This window comes from Panulirus ornatus, chromosome 25 (genome assembly GCF_036320965.1).
Source record: "Panulirus ornatus isolate Po-2019 chromosome 25, ASM3632096v1, whole genome shotgun sequence".
NCBI classification, from domain to species: Eukaryota; Metazoa; Arthropoda; class Malacostraca; order Decapoda; family Palinuridae; genus Panulirus; species Panulirus ornatus.
In genome coordinates this window covers 26111426-26130271 of record NC_092248.1, presented here as the reverse complement: position 1 = coordinate 26130271, position 18846 = coordinate 26111426, and the positions used below count along the sequence as shown (strand labels likewise).

At 43.9% G+C, this 18846-nt stretch overlaps 1 protein-coding gene across 1 annotated transcript in view; it reads left to right on the top strand.

Moving 5' to 3' along the window:
• The window catches only part of LOC139757323 (acyl-coenzyme A thioesterase 1-like), a 198621-nt gene that overhangs the window by 101226 nt on the left and 78549 nt on the right, over positions 1–18846 (top strand). The window contains exon 4 of the mRNA XM_071677747.1: positions 8216–8375. Within this exon, the coding sequence (XP_071533848.1) occupies positions 8216–8375 (160 nt within the window). The remainder of the gene's footprint in view (positions 1–8215; positions 8376–18846) is intronic.

Below are 18846 nucleotides of genomic sequence, written 5' to 3'. Positions count from 1 at the left end.
CCTCATATTATGGAACACTCTACCCTCTCATGTTATGGAACGCTCTACCCCTTCATATTATGGATCGATCTACCCTCTCATACTTTGGAACGCTCTACCCCCTCATATTAAGGAACGCTCTACCCCCTCATATTAAGGAACGTTCTACCTTATATTATGGAATACTCTACCCTCTAATGTTATGGAACGCTCTACCCCTTCATATTATGGAACGCTCTACCCTCTCATATTATGGAACGCTCTACCCCTCATATTAAGGAACGTTCTACCTTATATTATAGAATACTCTACCCTCTCATGTTATGGAATGGTTTACCCCTTCATATTATGGAACGCTCTACCCTCTCATATTATGGAACGCTCTACCCACTTATATTATCGAACGCTCTACCACCTCATGTCGTGGAACGCTCTACGCCCATATCATGGAACGCTATACCCTCTCATATCATGGAACCCTCTACCTTCTCATATTATGGAATGCTCTACCCATCCATATTATGGAGCGCTCTACCCTCTCATTATTATGGAGTGTTCTACCCCTTCATATTATGGAACGCTCAACCCCCTCATATTATGGAACGCTCTACCCACTCATATTTTGGAACGCTCTACCCCTTCATATCATGGAACGCTCTACCCCCTCATATTATGGGACGCTTTACCCCGTCATATTATGGAACGCTCTAACCTCTCATATTATGGAACGCTCTACACCCTCATATTATGAAGCACTCTACCCTCACATTATTATGGGACGCTCTACCCACTCATATTATGGAACGCACTATCCTCTCATTATCAAGGAATGCTCTACCGTCTTATATTATGGAACATTCTAACCACTCATATTATGGAACACTCTACCCACTCATATTATGGACCGCTCTACCCTCTCATTATTATGGAGCGTTCTACCCCCTCATATCATGGAACCTCAACCCCCTCATATTATGGAACGCTCAACCCCCTCATATTATGCAACGCTCTACCCACTCATATTTTAGAACGCTCTACCCCTTCATATCATGGAACGCTCTTCCCCTTCATATTATGGAACGATCTGCCGAGTCGCATTATGGAACGCTCTAACCTCTCATATTATGGAACGCTCTACACCCTCATATTATGGAGCAATCTACCCCCACATTATTATGGAACGCTCTCCCTCTCATATTATGGAACGCACTATCCTCTCGTTATTAAGGAATGCTCTACCGTCTTATATTATAGAACGCTCTACCCGCTCATATCATGGAACACTCTACCAACTCATATTATGGACCACTCTACCCTCTCATTATAATGGAACGCTCTACCCACTCATTTTATGGAGCACTTTACCCTCTCATTATCATGGTTGCTCTACCCCCTCATATTATTGAATAAAAAGATGTTCTGGAAGGAGGTAAATAAAGTGCGTAAGACAAGGGAGCAAATGGGAACTTCAGTGAAGGGCGCAAATGGGGAGGTGATAACAAGTAGTGGTGATGTGAGAAGGAGATGGAGTGAGTATTTTGAAGGTTTGTTGAATGTGTTTGATGATAGAGTGGCAGATATAGGGTGTTTTGGTCGAGGTGGTGTGCAAAGTGAGAGGGTTAGGGAAAATGATTTGGTAAACAGAGAAGAAGTAGTGAAAGCTTTGCGGAAGATGAAAGCCGGCAAGGCAGCAGGTTTGGATGGTATTGCAGTGGAATTTATTAAAAAAGGGGGTGACTGTATTGTGGACTGGTTGGTAAGGTTATCTAATGTATGTATGACTCATGGTGAGGTGCCTGAGGATTGGCGGAATGCGTGCATAGTGCCATTGTACAAAGGCAAAGGGGATAAGAGTGAGTGCTCAAATTGCAGAGGTATAAGTTTGTTGAGTATTCCTGGTAAATTATATGGGAGGGTATTGATTGAGAGGGTGAAGGCATGTACAGAGCATCAGATCGGGGAAGAGCAGTGTGGTTTCAGAAGTGGTAGAGGATGTGTGGATCAGGTGTTTGCTTTGAAGAATGTATGTGAGAAATACTTAGAAAAGCAAATGGATTTGTATGTAGCATTTATGGATCTGGAGAAGGCATATGATAGAGTTGATAGAGATGCTCTGTGGAAGGTATTAAGAATATATGGTGTGGGAGGAAAGTTGTTAGAAGCAGTGAAAAGTTTTTATCGAGGATGTAAGGCATGTGTACGTGTAGGAAGAGAGGAAAGTGATTGGTTCTCAGTGAATGTAGGTTTGCGGCAGGGGTGTGTGATGTCTCCATGGTTGTTTAATTTGTTTATGGATGGGGTTGTTAGGGAGGTAAATGCAAGAGTTTTGGAAAGAGGGGCAAGTATGAAGTCTGTTGGGGATGAGAGAGCTTGGGAAGTGAGTCAGTTGTTGTTCGCTGTTGATACAGCGCTGGTGGCTGATTCATGTGAGAAACTGCAGAAGCTGGTGACTGAGTTTGGTAAAGTGTGTGGAAGAAGAAAGTTAAGAGTAAATGTGAATAAGAGCAAGGTTATTAGGTACAGTAGGGTTGAGGGTCAAGTCAATTGGGAGGTGAGTTTGAATGGAGAAAAACTGGAGGAAGTGAAGTGTTTTAGATATCTGGGAGTGGATCTGGCAGCGGATGGAACCATGGAAGCGGAAGTGGATCATAGGGTGGGGGAGGGGGCGAAAATTCTGGGGGCCTTGAAGAATGTGTGGAAGTCGAGAACATTATCTCGGAAAGCAAAAATGGGTATGTTTGAAGGAATAGTGGTTCCAACAATGTTGTATGGTTGCGAGGCGTGGGCTATGGATAGAGTTGTGCGCAGGAGGATGGATGTGCTTGAAATGAGATGTTTGAGGACAATGTGTGGTGTGAGGTGGTTTGATCGAGTGAGTAATGTAAGGGTAAGAGAGATGTGTGGAAATAAAAAGAGCGTGGTTGAGAGAGCAGAAGAGGGTGTTTTGAAGTGGTTTGGGCACATGGAGAGAATGAGTGAGGAAAGATTGACCAAGAGGATATATGTGTCGGAGGTGGAGGGAACGAGGAGAAGAGGGAGACCAAATTGGAGGTGGAAAGATGGAGTGAAAAAGATTTTGTGTGATCGGGGCCTGAACATGCAGGAGGGTGAAAGGAGGGCAAGGAATAGAGTGAATTGGATCGATGTGGTATACCGGGGTTGACGTGCTGTCAGTGGATTGAATCAAGGCATGTGAAGCGTCTGGGGTAAACCATGGAAAGCTGCGTAGGTATGTATATTTGCGTGTGTGGACGTATGTATATACATGTGTATGGGGGGGGGGGGGGTTGGGCCATTTCTTTCGTCTGTTTCCTTGCGCTACCTCGCAAACGCGGGAGACAGCGACAAAGTATAATAAAAAAAAAAATCCTCTCATATTATGGAACGCTCTACACCCTCATATTATGGATCGCTCTACCCTTTCATTATTATGGAACGCTCTACCCACTCTTATTATGGAAAGCTCTATCTTCACCTTTTAATGGAACCCTCTACCCAATCACATTATAGAACGCTCTACCTTCTCATTATTATGGAACGCTCTACCCCCTCATATCATAGAACGATCTACCCTCACATATCATGGAACGCTCTACCCGCTATTATTAAAAGTTCTACCACTCATATTATGGAACGCTCTACCCTCTCATTATTATGGAACGCTCTACCAACTCATATTATTGAACACTACCCTCTCATTATTATGTGACGCTCTACCCCTCATATTATGAAACGCTCTACCCTTTTATATTATGGAACGCTCTACCCCTTCATATTATGGATCGCTCTATTCACTTATATTATTGAACACGTTACCAACTCATATTATGGAACGTTATCCTCTCATATTATGGAACGCTCTACCCCTCATATTATGGAACGCTCTACCCCTGATATTATGGAACGCTCTCCCCTCTCATATTATAGAACGCTCTACCCTCTCATATTACAGAACGCTCTACACCGTCATATTATGGAATGCTCTACCCCCTCATATTATGGAACGCTCTACCCTCTCATATTATGGAACGCTCTACCCCTCATATTATAGAACGCTCTACTCACTCATATTATGGAACTCTCTGCCCTCTTATATCATGGAACGCTCTACCCACTCATATTGTGGAGCGCTCTACCTACTCATATTATGGAATGCTCAACCTACTCATATTAAGGAACGCTGTACCCTCTCATATCATAGAACACTTTATTCACTCATATTGTGGAACGCTCTACCCCCTCATTTTTATGGAACGATCTAGCTCCCTCATATTATGGAACGTTCTATCCCCTCATATTCGATGGAACGCTCCAGCAGCTCATGTAATGGAATGCTCTATCCCCTCATATTATTGAAAGCCCTACCCACTCATATTATTGAATGCTCTATACTTTCATATCATGCAACACTCTACCTTCTTATATTAAGGAATGGTCTATTTCCTCATATTATGGAACGGTCTACCCTCTCATATCATGGAACTTTCTACCCCCTCATGTTACGGAACGCTCTACCCCCTCATATTATGGAAAACTCTACCCACTCATATTTTGGAACTCTCTACTCACTCATATTATGGAACGTTCTACCCTCTCATGTTACGGAACGTGCCACCCCCTCATATTATGGAACGGACTAACCCTTCATATTGTGGAACGCTTTATGCACTCATGTTATGGAATGTTCTACCTACTCATATCATGGAACGCACTACCCCTTCATATTTTGGAACGCTTTTCCCTTTCATATTATGAAACGCTCTACCCTCTTTTGCTATGGAATGCTCTACCCTTTCATATTATGGAACGCTCCACCCACTCATATTATGAAACACTCTACCCTTTCATGTTATAGAATTCTCTAGGCCCTCATATTATGGAACGCTCAGCCATTCTCATGTTATGCAACGCTCTATCCCCTCATATTTTGGAACGCCCTAACCCCTCATATTATGGAACGCTGTACCTTCTCATATTATGGAACGTTCCATCCCCTCATATTCGATGGAACACTCTACTGGCTCATATATTGGAACGCTCTATCCCCTTATATCATGGAATGTCCTACCCACTCATATTATTGAACGATCTATATTTTCATATTATGGAACATTCTACCCTCTCATATCGTGGAATGCTCTAACCCCTCATATTATGTAACACTCTACCGTCTTATTGTATGGAACTCTCTACCCCCCTCATATTATGGAACTCTGCACCCCCTCATATTATGGAACGCTCTATCTTCTCATATTACGGAACGCTCTAACCTTTTATGTTCTGGAACACTTTACCCCCTCATATTATGGAACGTTCTACCCTCTCATGTTATGGAACTCTCAGCCCCCTTATATGATGGAACGCTCAACCCCTTCATATTATGGAACGCTCTATCCACTCATATTATGGAACGCGCTAACCCCTCGTATTTTGGAACGCTTTACCCTTTCATATCATGAAACGCTCTACCCACTTTTATTATGGAATGCTCTACCCTTTCATATTATGGAACGCTCTACACACTCATATTTTGAAACGCTCTACTCTTACATGTTATGGAACTCTATTGGCCCTCACATTATGGAACGCTCTACTATTCTCATGTTATGCAACGCTCTATCCCCTCATATTATGGAACGCTGCACACACTCATATTATTGAACGCTCTATCCACTCATATTATGGAACGCTCCACCCCCTCATATTATGAAAATCTTAACCCTCTCATATTATGGAACGCTCTACACATATATTAAGGAACGCTCTACACACTCATATTATGGAATAGTCTACCCCCTCATATTATGGAACGCTTTACCCCTTCATATCATGGAACGCTCTACCCCTTCATATTATGGAACGCTCTACCCCCTCATATTATGGAACTCTGTACCCTCTCATAAGATGGAGCGCTCTATCCCCTCATAATATGGAACGCTGTACCCCTTCATATTATGGAACGCTCTACCCCTTCATATTGTGGAACGCTCTACCCACACATATTATGGAACGCTCTACCCACTCATATTATTGTACGGTCTACCCCTCATATTATGGAACGCTCTACCATCTCATGTTATGGAACACTCTTCCCCCTCATATCATGGAACGCTCTATCCCCTCATATTATGGAACGCTCTACCCACACATATTATGGAACTCTCTACCCTCTCATATTATGGCACGCTCAATCCACTCTTATTATGGAACGCTCTACCCCTTTATATCATGGAACGCTGCACCCTTCATATTATGGAATGCTCTAACCCCTCATATCATAGAAAGCTGTCCACCCCTCGTTATGGAAAGCTCTACCCCCTCATATTATGGAATGCTCTACCCACTTATATTGTGGAACAGTCTACCACATCATATTATAGAACGCTCTACCGCCTCATGCTATGGAACGCTCTACCCCCTCATGTTATGGAACGCTCTACCCCCTCATATTATGGAACGCTTACCCCCTCATATCACGGAATGCTCTTACCCCTCATATCATGAGAAGCTGTCCACCCCTCATATTATGGAACGCTCTACCCCCTCGTATTATGGAACCCTCTATCCCCTCATATTATGGAACGCCCTATCCCCTCATATTATGGAACGCTCTACCGTCTCATGTTGTGGAATACTCTACCCCCTCATATTATCGAACGCTCTACCCCCTCATATCATGGAACTCTCTACCCGCACATATTTTGGAAAGCTTTACCCTCTCATATTATGGAATGCTCTACCCACTCATATTATGGAACGTTCTACCCCCTCATATTATGGAATGCTCTAACCCCTCATATCATGGAAAGCTGTCCACCCCTCATATTATTGAACGTTCTACCCTCTCATATTATGGAACGCTCTTTCCCCTCATGTCATGGAACACTCTACCCCCTCATATTATGGAACGCTCTACACCCTCATATTATATAACGCTCTACCCTCTCATATTATGGAACGCTCTACCCACACATATTATGGAACGCTCTACCCACTCATATTGTGGAACGATCTACCCCCTCATATTATGGAACGCTGTACCTTCTCATATTATGGAATGCTCTACCCCCTCATATTATGGAACATTCTACACCCCTCATATTATGGAACGCTTTCCCCGCACATATTATGGAACGTTCTACCCACTCATATTATGGAATGCTCTATCCCCTCGTATTATGAAACGCTCTACCCACTCATATTATGGAACGCTCCATCCCTTCGTATTATGGAAAGCTCTACCCTCTCATATTATGAAACGCTCTACCCACTATTGATATGGAACGCTCTAACCCCTCATATTATGGAACGTTTTACCCTCTCATATATTGGACCGCTGTACCCTCTTATGTTATAGAACGCTCTAGCCACTCATATTATGGAACGCTAAACCCCCTCATATTATGGAACGCTCTACCCACTCATATTATGGAACTCTGTGCCCATTCATATCATGGAAAGCTTTACCCCCTCATATCATGGAACGCTTTACCCCCTCATATTATGAAACGCTCTACCCACGCATGTTATAAAACCCTCTACTCACTCATATTATGGAACACTCAACCTTCTCATACTATGGACCGCTCTACCCACTCATATAATGGAACACTCCAGCCCCTCATATTATGGAACGCTCCACCTTATCATATTATTGAAAACTCTACCGTCTTGTGTTATGGATTGCTCAACCCACTCATATTATGGAACTCTTTACCCACTCATATTATGGAACACATTACTCATTCATATTATGGAACGTTTTACCCACTCATATTTTGGAACACTCTACTATCTCATGTTATGGAACGCTTTACCCCCTCATACTATGGAACGTTCTTCCCCCTCATATTATGGAACGCTCTACCCCCCTCATATCATGGAACGCTCTACCCCCCTCATATCATGGAACGCTTTACCCCCCTCATATCATGGAACGCTCTACCATATCATATGTTTCCTAATATTTCTTCCGTCACATTTTGAAAGACAATCATTCCACTTGCTTAAAGCTCCTTAAAGCTTCCTTCACTTAAGGCTTGGCCTTGCAGAGGAATTTTGCCCTTGACTTAAAAAGTATCAATAAAGTGAAAATGGCAGTGTAAACTGAATGTATCATCAACAGATCGAACAGCAGTGTAAACTGAATGTATCATCAACAGATCGAACAGCAGTGTAAACTGAATGTATTATCAACAGGTCGAACAGAAGTGTAAACTGAATGTATCATCAACAGGTCGAACGACTGTGGAGAAGTTGACGCAAGTTCAGTGGAATCGTCGGGTGGTCATTACAAAGGTATTTACCCCATGGGCCTCATAGGTAGTCTCTCATCAGCACCTGACAAGTCTAAGTATACGCGGTTCTTCAAGAGAGATGTGGAAAATCCAAGTATTGTGAGTATTGTTTATTCTGTTGCAGATGGAGTTAATTGCCTTATACCAGCAGTGTGTTACTGATGTTATCTTGGTAATGTGGAAGCTTGGGATAGGAAGCAAAAAACAACAATAGTAACTACAGCCAAAAGTTCCTGAGTCCGCTCTCGGCCAATCAGCGAATCCTATGGAATGATATCATTTGATCCACCTCTTACTGCCTGTTTGCAGCTGACACTTGACTTGATCCAACTCTTACTGCCTGCTTGCAGCTCACACTTGGCTTGATCTACCTCTTACTGCCTGCTTGCAGCTCACACTTGTCTTGATCCACCTCTTACTGCCTGCTTGCAGCTCACACTTGTCTTTATATATCTATTACTGCGAGCTTACAGCTCGCACTTGATCCACTCCTTACTGCTTCCTTCCAACTCACACTTGTCTTCATCCACCTCTCACCAACTGCTTGCATATCCCACTTGCCTTGATCCATCTCTTATTGGCCACTTGCAGCTCACACCTATCTTGATCCACATCTAACCAACTGCTTGCAGCTCACACTTGTCTTGATCCACCTCTTACCAACTGCTTGCAACTCACACTTATCTTGATCCACCTCTTACCAAGCGCTTTCAGCTCACACTTGTCTTGATCCACCTCATACTGCCTGCTTGCAGCTCACACTTCTCTTGATCCACCCCTTACTGCCTGCTTGCAGCTCAGATTTGTCTTGATCCGCCTCTTACCAACTGCTTACTGCTCCTACTTGTCTTGATCTACCTCTTACCGACTGCTTGCAGCTCACATTTGTCTTGATCTACCTGTTGCCGACTGCTTGCAGCTCACACTTGTCTTGATCCACCACTTACTGACTCTGCAGCTCACATTTGTCATGATGCACTTCTTACTAAGTGCTTACAGCTCACACATATCTTGATCCACCTGTTACCAAGTGCTTGCAGCTCACACTTGTCTTGATCCACCCCTTACTGCCTGCTTGCAGCTGACACTTGTCTTGATCCACGACTTACCGACTCCTTGGAGCTCACACTTTTCTTGAGCCACCTCTTACAAACTGCTTGCAGCTCACACTTTTCTTGATCCACCTCCTACCAACTGCTTGCAGCTCACTTTTGTCTTGCTTCTCCTCATACTGCCTGCTTGCAGCTCATACTTGTCTTGATCCACCTCTTACCAGCTGCTTACAGCTCACACTTGTTTTGACCCACCTCTTACTCCCTGCTTGCAGCTTACACTTGTCTTGATCCACCTCTCACTGCCGGCTTGCAGCTCAAAATTGCTTGGATCCACCTCTTATTGGAGGCTTGCAGTTCACACTTGTCTTGATCCACCTCTTACTGCCTGCTTTCAGCTCACACTTGTCTTGATCCACCTCTTACTGCCTGCTTGCCGCACACACTTGCTTGATATACCTCCTACTGCCTGCTTTCAGCTCACACCTGTCTTGATCCACTTTTTACTGCCTGCTTGCAGCTCACACGTGTTTTTATCCACCTCTTACCAACTGCTTGCAGCTCGCACTTGACTTGATCCATGTCTTACCAGTTACTTGTAGCTCACACTTGCCGATCCACCTTTTACTGGCTGCTTGCAATTCACACTCATTTTGATTCAGCTCTTACTGACTGCTTGTAGCTCATACTTCTCTTGATCCACATCATATCGACTGCTTGCAGCTCACACTTATCTTGATCTATCTCTTACCGACGGCTTGCACCTCACACTTATCTTTATCCACCTCTTACCAACTGCTTGCCGCTCCCACATGTCTTGACCCACCTCTTACTTCCTGTTTGCAGCTCACGCTTGTCTTGATTCACCTCTTACCGACTGCTTGCAGCTCACACTTGTCTTGATTGACCTCTTACCGACTCCTTGTAGCTCACACTTATCTTGATCCACCTCTTACCGACTGCTTGCAGCTCACACTTGTCTTGATCCACCTCTTACTGCCTTCTTGCAGCTCAGACTTGTCTTGATCCACCTTTTACCAACTGCTTGTTGCTTCCACTTGTCTTGATCAACCTCTTACGGACTGCTTGCAGCTCACACTTATCTTGATCTACCTGTTGCCGACTGCGTGCAGCTCCCACTTGTCTTGATGCATCACTTACCGACTCTTTGAAGCTCACATTTGTCATGATTCACCTCATACTAAGTGCTTACAGCTCACTCATATCATGATCCACCTGTTAAAAGTGCTTGCAGCTCACACATGTCTTGATCCACCCCTTACTGCCTGCTTGCAGCTCACACTTGTTTTGATCCACGACTTACCGACTCCTTGGAGCTCACACTTTTGTTGATCCACCTCTTACAAACTGCTTGCAGCTCACACTTTTCTTGATTCATCTCTTACCAACTGCTTGCAGCTCACGCTTGTCTTGCTCCTCCTCATACTGCCTGCTTGCAGTTCATACTTGTCTTGATCCACCTCTTTCCAGCTGCTTACAGCTCACACTTGTTTTGACCCACCTCTTACTCCCTGCTTTCAGCTCACACTTGTCTTGATCCACCTCTCACTGCCGGCTTGCAGCTTAAACTTGCTTTGATCCACCTCTTACTGCCTGTTTGAAGTTCACACTTGTCTTGATCCACCTCTTACTGCCTGCTTTCAGCTCACACTTGTCTTGATCCACCTTTTACTTCCTGCTTGCAGCACACACTTGCTTGATATACCTCCTACTGCCTGCTTTCAGCTCACACTTGTCTTGATCGACCTCTTACCGGCTCCTTGCAGCTCACACGTGTTTTTATCCACCTCTTACCAACTGCTTGCAGCTCACACTTGTCTTGATCCACCTCTTACTGCCTGCTTGCAGCTCACACTTGTCTTGATCCACCTCTTATCAAGTGCTTGCAGGTCTCAATTGTCATGATCCACCTCTTATCAACTGCTTGCAGGTCTCAATTGTCATGATCCACCTTTTTCTGGCTGCTTGCAGCTGAAATTTGTCATGATCCACTTACTGCTTGCTTGCAGCTCACACTTATCTTCATCCACCTCTTACCGACTGCCCTCAGTTCACACCTTTCTTGATCTACCTCTTTCCGACTGCTTGCAGCTTACGCTTGTCTTGATCCACCTCTTACTGCGTACTTGCAGCTCACACTTGTCATGGTCCACCTTTTAGCAACTGCTTTCAGCTCGCACACCTCTTACTGGCTGCTTGCAGCTCACATTTTTCTTGATGCACCTCTTTTTGCTTGTTTGCAGCTCGGAATTATCATGATCCACCTCTCACCACCTTCTTGCAGGACACACTTGTCTGGATCCACCTCTTACTGCCTGCATGTAGCTACACGCTTGTCTTGATATACCTCCACTGTCTTCATTGAGCCCACACTTGTCTTGATCCACTTCTTACTGCCTGCTTGTAGCTCACACTTGTCTTTTTCCACCTTACCAAGTGTTTGCAGCTCACACTCCTCTTGGTCCACCTTTTCCCAACTGCTTGCAGCTCACACTTGTCTTGATCCATCTCTCACCAACTGCTTGCAGCTCATACTTGTCGATCCACCTTTTACTGGGTGCTTGCAATTCACACTTGTTTTGATTCACCTCTTACCGACTGCTTGCAGCTCAGACTTTTCTTGATGCACCTCATACTGACTGCTTCCAACTCACACTTGTCCTCATCCACCTCTTACCAACGGCTTGCACCTTACACTCATCTTGATCCACCTCTTACCAACCGCTTGCAGCTCACATTTGTCTTGATTCATCTCTTACGAACTGCTGCAGCTCACACTTGTCTTCACCCACCGCTTACTTTCTATCTGCAGCTCACAATTGTCTTGAGCCACCTCTTACCGACTCCTTGCAGCTCAAACTTGTCTTGATCCACCTCTTACCGACTGCTTTCAGCTCACACTTGTCTTGATCCACTTCTTACTGCCTGCTTGCAGCTCACTCTTGTTTTTATCCACCTCTTACCAACTGCTTGCAGTTCAAATTCCTCTTGGTCCACCTTTTACCAACTGCTTGCAGCTCGCACTTGTCTTGATCCATGTCTTACCAATTGCTTGTAGCTCACACTTTTCGATTCAGTTCTTACGGCTGCTTGCTAGCTCAGACTCGTTCTTGATTCAGTTCTTACCGACTGCTTGTAGCTCAGACTTTTCTTGATTTATCTCTTACCGACGGCTTGATCTATCTCTTACCGACGGCTTGCACCTAACACTTGTCTTGATCCACCTCTTACCAACTGCTTGTAGCTCACAATTGTCTTGATTTATCTCTTACCAACTGCTTGCCGCTCCCACATGTCTTGATCCACCTCTTACTTCCTGTTTGCAGCTCACACTTGTCTTGATCCACCACTTATCGACTGCTTACAGCTCACACTTGTCTTGATCGACCTCTTACCGACTCCTTGCAGCTCTCACTTATTTTGATCCACCTCTTACCGACTGCTTGCAGCTCACACTTGTCTTGATCCACCTCTTACTGCCTGCTTGCAGTTCAGACTTGTCTTGATCCACCTCTTACCAGCTGCTTACAGCTCACACATGTTTTGACCCACCTCTTACTGCCTGCTTGTAGCTCACACTTGTCTTGATCCACCTCTCACTGCCTGCTTGCAGCTCAAACTTTCGATGATCCACCTCTTAGTGCCGGCTTGCAGCTGACACTTTTCTTGATCCACTTCGTACTGTTTGCTTGCAGTTCACAGTTGTCTTGATCCACCTCTTGCAGCCTGCTTGCAGCTCACACTTGTGTTTATCTACCTCTTACAAACTGCTTGCAGCTCACACTTGTCTTGATCCACCTCCTAGTGCCTGCTTGCAGCTCACACTTGTCTTGATCCACCTCTTACCAACTGCTTGCAGGTCACACTTGTTTTGACCCACCTCTTACTGCCTGCCTGCAGCTCACACTTGTATTGATCCACCTCTTACAGACTGCTTGCGGCTGACACTTATCTTGATCCACTTCGTATTGCCTGTTTGTAGCTCTCACTTTTCTTGATCCACCTCTTACTTCCTGCTTGCAGCTCACAATTGTCTAGATCCACCTCTTACTGCCTGTTTGCAGCTCACACTTGTCTTGATCCACCTCTTACCGACTGTTTGAAGCTCACACTTGTCTTGATCCACCTTTTAGTACCTGCTTCCATTTCACACTTGTCTTGAACCATCTCTTACCAACTGCTTGCACCTCACACTTGTTTTGATCCACTTCTTACCGACTGCTTGCCGCTCGCACTTGTCTTGATCTACCCTTTACTGTCTGCTTGCAGCTCACAATTGTCTTGATCCACCTCTTACCGACTGCTTGCAGCTTATACTTGATCCACCTCTTACCAACTGCTTGTAGCTAACATTTGCCTTGACCCACCTCTTACTGCCTGCTTCCAGCTCACACTTGGCCTGATGCACCTCTTACTTGCTGCTTGCAGCTCACACTTGTCTTTATGCACCTCATTCTCCCTGCTTGCAGCTGGCACTTGATCCACCCAGTACTGCCTGCTTGCAGCACACTCTTGTCTTGATACAACTCTAACCAACTGCTTGCAGCTCAAAATTGTCTTGATCCACCTCTTACTGCCTGCTTGCAGCTTTTACTTGCCTTGATCCACCTCTTACTGCCTGCTTGCAGCTCACACTTCTCCTGATGCACCTCTTACTGCCTGCTTCCAGCTCCCACGTGACTTAATCCACCTTTTACTGCCTGCTTGTAGCTCACACTTGTCTTGATCCATCTCTTAGTGCCTGCTTGTAGATGACACTCGTCTTGATCCACGTCTTACCAACTGCTTGCAGCTCACACTTGTTTTGATCCAACTCTTACTGCCGGCTTGCAGCTCACACTTACCTCGATCCACCGCTTACTGCCTGCTTGAAGCTCACACTTGTCTTGATCCACCATTGACAGCACGTAGACCCCGATATAACACATCGTTCCAATTCACTCTATTCCTTGCACGTCTTTCACCCCCCTGCATGTTCAGGCCCCGATCACTTAAAATCTTTATCATTCCATCTTTCCACCTCCAATTTGGTCTCCCACCTCTCCTCGTTCCCTCCACCTCTGACACATATATCCTCTTTGTCAACCTTTCTTCACTCATTCTCTCCATGTAACCAAACCATTTCAAAACACCCTCTTCTACTCTCTCAATCACACTCTTTTTATTACCATGCATCTCTCTTACCCTTTCATTACTTACTCGATCAAACCACCTCACACCACATATTGTCCTCAAACATCTCATTTCCAACACATCCACCCTCCTCCGCACAACTCATTCTATAGCCCACGCCTCGCAACCACATAACATTGTTGGAACCACTATTCCTTCAAACATACCCATCTTTGCTTTCCGAGATAACGTTCTCGCCTTCCACACATTTTCCAACGCTCCCAGGACTTTCGCCCCCTCCCCCACCCTATGATTCACTCCCGCTTCTATGGTTCCATCCGCTGCCAAATCTACTCCCAGATACCTAAAACACTTCACTTCCTCCAGTTTTCCTCCAGTCAAACGTGCCTCCTAGTTGACTTGTCCCTCAACCCTACTGTACCTAATAACCTTGCTCATATTCACAATTACTCTCAGCTTTCTTCTTTCACACACTTTACCAAACTCAGTCACCAATTTCTGCAGTTTCTTACCCGAATCAGCCACCAGCGTTGTATCATCGGCGAACAACAACTGACTCACTTCCCAAGCTTTTTCATCCACAACTGACTACATACTTGCCTCAATCAATCCCCTTCCATGCATTCCCAGGAATACTCAACAAACTTATACCTCTGTAATCTAAGCACTCACTTTTATCCCCTTTGACTTTGTACAATTGCACTATGCAAGCATTCCGCCGAACCTCAGGCACCTCACCATAAGTCATACATACATTAAATAACCTTACCAACCAGTCAACAACACAGTCCCCCGCTTTTTTAATAAATTGCACTGCAATACCATCAAAACCCGCTGCCTTGCTGGCTTACATCTTCCGCAAAGCTTTTACTACGTCTTCTCTGTTTACCAAATCATTCTCCCTAACCCTCTCATTTTGCACACCATCTCCACCAAAACACCCTATATCTGCTACTCTATCATCTAACACATTCAACAAACTTTCAAAATACTCACTCCATCTCCTCACATCACCACTACTTGTTATCACCTACTCATTAGCCCCCTTCATTGATGTTCCCATTTGTTCCCTTGTCTTACGCACTTTATTTACCTCCTTCCAAAATATCTTTTTATTCTCCTTAAGATTTAATGATACTCTCTCACCCCAACTCTCATTTGCCCTCTTTTTCACTTTTTGGCACCTTTCTCTTGACCTCCTGCCTCTTTCTTTAATACATCTCCCAGTCATTGCATTATTTCCCTGCAAAAATCGTCCAAATGCCTCTCTCCTCTCTTTCACTAATAATCTTACTTCTTCATCCCACCGCTCATTACCCTTTCTAATCTGCCCACCTCCCACGCTTCTCATGCCACATGCATCTTTTGCGCTAGCCATCACTATTTCCCTAAATACATCCCATTATTCCACCACTACCCTTACGTCCTTTGTTCTCACCTTTTTCCATTCTGTACTCAGTCTCTCCTGGTACTCCCTCACAGAAGTCTCCTTCCCAAGCTCACTTGCTCTCACCACTCTCTTCACCCCAACATTCTCTCTTCACCTTCGCCTCCATAAAATAATGATCAGACATCCCCCCAGTTGCACCTCTCAGCACATTAACATCTAAAAGTCTCTCTTTCACGCGCCTATCTATCTATCTATCTATCTATCTATCTATCTATCTATATATATATATATATATATATATATATATATATATATATATATATATATATATATTTATATATATATATTTTTTTTTCTTTTCTTTTCATACTATTCGCCATTTCCCGCATTAGCGAGGTAGCGTTGAGAACAGAGGACTGGGCCATTGAGGGAATATCCTCACCTGGGCCCCTTCTCTGTTCCCTCTTTTGGAAAATTAAAAAAAAAAAAAGTGAGAGGGGAGGATTTCCAGCCCCCCGCTCCCTCCCCTTTTAGTCGCCTTCTACGACACGCAGGGAATACGTGGGAAGTATTCTTTCTCCCCTATCCCCAGGGATTATATATATATATATATATATATATATATATATATATATATATATATATATATATATATATATATATATATATATATATATATATATATATATATATATATATTATTTATTCATTTATTCATTTTGCTTTGTCGCTGTCCTCCGCGTTTGCGAGGTAGCGCAAGGAAACAGACGAAAGAAATGGCCCAATCCACCCACATACACATGTATATACACACACGTCCACACACGCAAATATACATACCTATACATCTCAGTGTACACATATATATACACACACAGACACATACATATATACCCATGCACACAATTCACACTGTCTGCCTTTATTCATTCCCATCGCCACCTCGCCACACATGGAATACCATCCCCCTCCCCCCTCATGTGTGCGGGGTAGCGCTAGGAAAGGACAACAAAGGCCTCATCCGTTCACACTCAGTCTCTAGCTGTCATGCAATAATGCCCGAAACCACAGCTCCCTTTCCACATCCAGGCCCCACACAGCTTTCCATGGTTTACCCCAGACGCTTCACATGCCCTGATTCAATCCACTGACAGCACGTCAACCTCGGTATACCACATCGATCCAATTCACTCTATTCCTTGCCCGCCTTTCACCCTCCTGCATGTTCAGGCCCCGATCACACAAAATCTTTTTCACTCCATCTTTCCACCTTCAATTTGGTCTCCCACTTCTCCTCGTTCCCTCCACCTCCGACACATATATCCTCTTGGTCAATCTTTCCTCTTTCATTCTCTCCATGTGCCCAAACCATTTCAAAACACCCTCTTCTGCTCTCTCAACCACGCTCTTTTTATTTCCACACATCTCTCTTACCCTTACATTACTTACTCGATCAAACCACCTCACACCACACATTGTCCTCAAACATCTCATTTCCAGCACATCCACCCTCCTGCGCACAACTCTATCCATAGTCCACGCCTTGCAACCATATAACATTGTTGGAACCACTATTCCTTCAAACATACCCATTTTTGCTTTCCGAGATAATGTTCTCGACTTCCACACATTCTTCAAGGCTCCCAGGATTTTCGCCCCCTCCCCCACCCTATGATCCACTTCCGCTTCCATGGTTCCATCCGCTGCCAGATCCACTCCCAGATATCTAAAACACTTTACTTCCTCCAGTTTTTCTCCATTCAAACTTACCTCCCAATTGACTTGACCCTCAACCCTACTGTACCTAATAACCTTGCTCTTATTCACATTTACTCTTAACTTTCTTCTTTCACACACTTTACCAAACTCAGTCACCAGCTTCTGCAGTTTCTCACATGAATCAGCCACCAGCGCTGTATCATCAGCGAACAACAACTGACTCACTTCCCAAGCTCTCTCATCCCCAACAGACTTCATACTTGCCCCTCTTTCCAAAACTCTTGCATTCACCTCCCTAACAACCCCATCCATAAACAAAGTAAACAACCATTGAGACATCAGACACCCCTGCCACAAACCTACATTCACTGAGAACCAATCACTTTCCTCTCTTCCTACACGTACACATGCCTTACATCCTCGATAAAAACTTTTCACTGCTTCTAACAACTTGCCTCCCACACAATATATTCTTAATACCTTCCACAGAGCATCTCTATCAACTCTATCATATGCCTTCTCCAGATCCATAAATGGTACATACAAATCCATTTGCTTTTCTAAGTATTTCTCACATACATTCTTCAAAGCAAACACCTGATCCACACATCCTCTACCACTTCTGAAACCACACTGCTCTTCCCCAATCTGATGCTCTGTACATGCCTTCACCCTCTCAATCAATACCCTCCCATATAATTTACCATATATATATATATATATATATATATATATATATATATATATATATATATATATATATATATATATATATATATATATATATATATATATACATATATATATATATATATATATATATATATATATATATATATATATATATATATATATATATATATATATATATATATATATATATATATATATATATATATGTTTGAGGAAAGGAACCTGGATGTTTTGGCTCTGAGTGAAACGAAGCTCAAGGGTAAAGGGGAAGAGTGGTTTGGGAATGTCTTGGGAGTAAAGTCAGGGGTTAGTGAGAGGACAAGAGGAAGGGAAGGAGTAGCACTACTCCTGAAACAGGAGTTTTGGGAGTATGTGATAGAATGTGAAAAATAAATTCTAGATTAATATGGGTCAAACTGAAAGTGGATGGAGAGATAGTGGCAGATATAGGGTGTTTTGGTCGAGGTGGTGTGCAAAGTGAGAGGGTTAGGAAAAATTATTTGGGAAACAGAGAAGAGGTAGTAAAAGATTCGCGGAAGATGAAAGCCGGCAAGGCATCGGG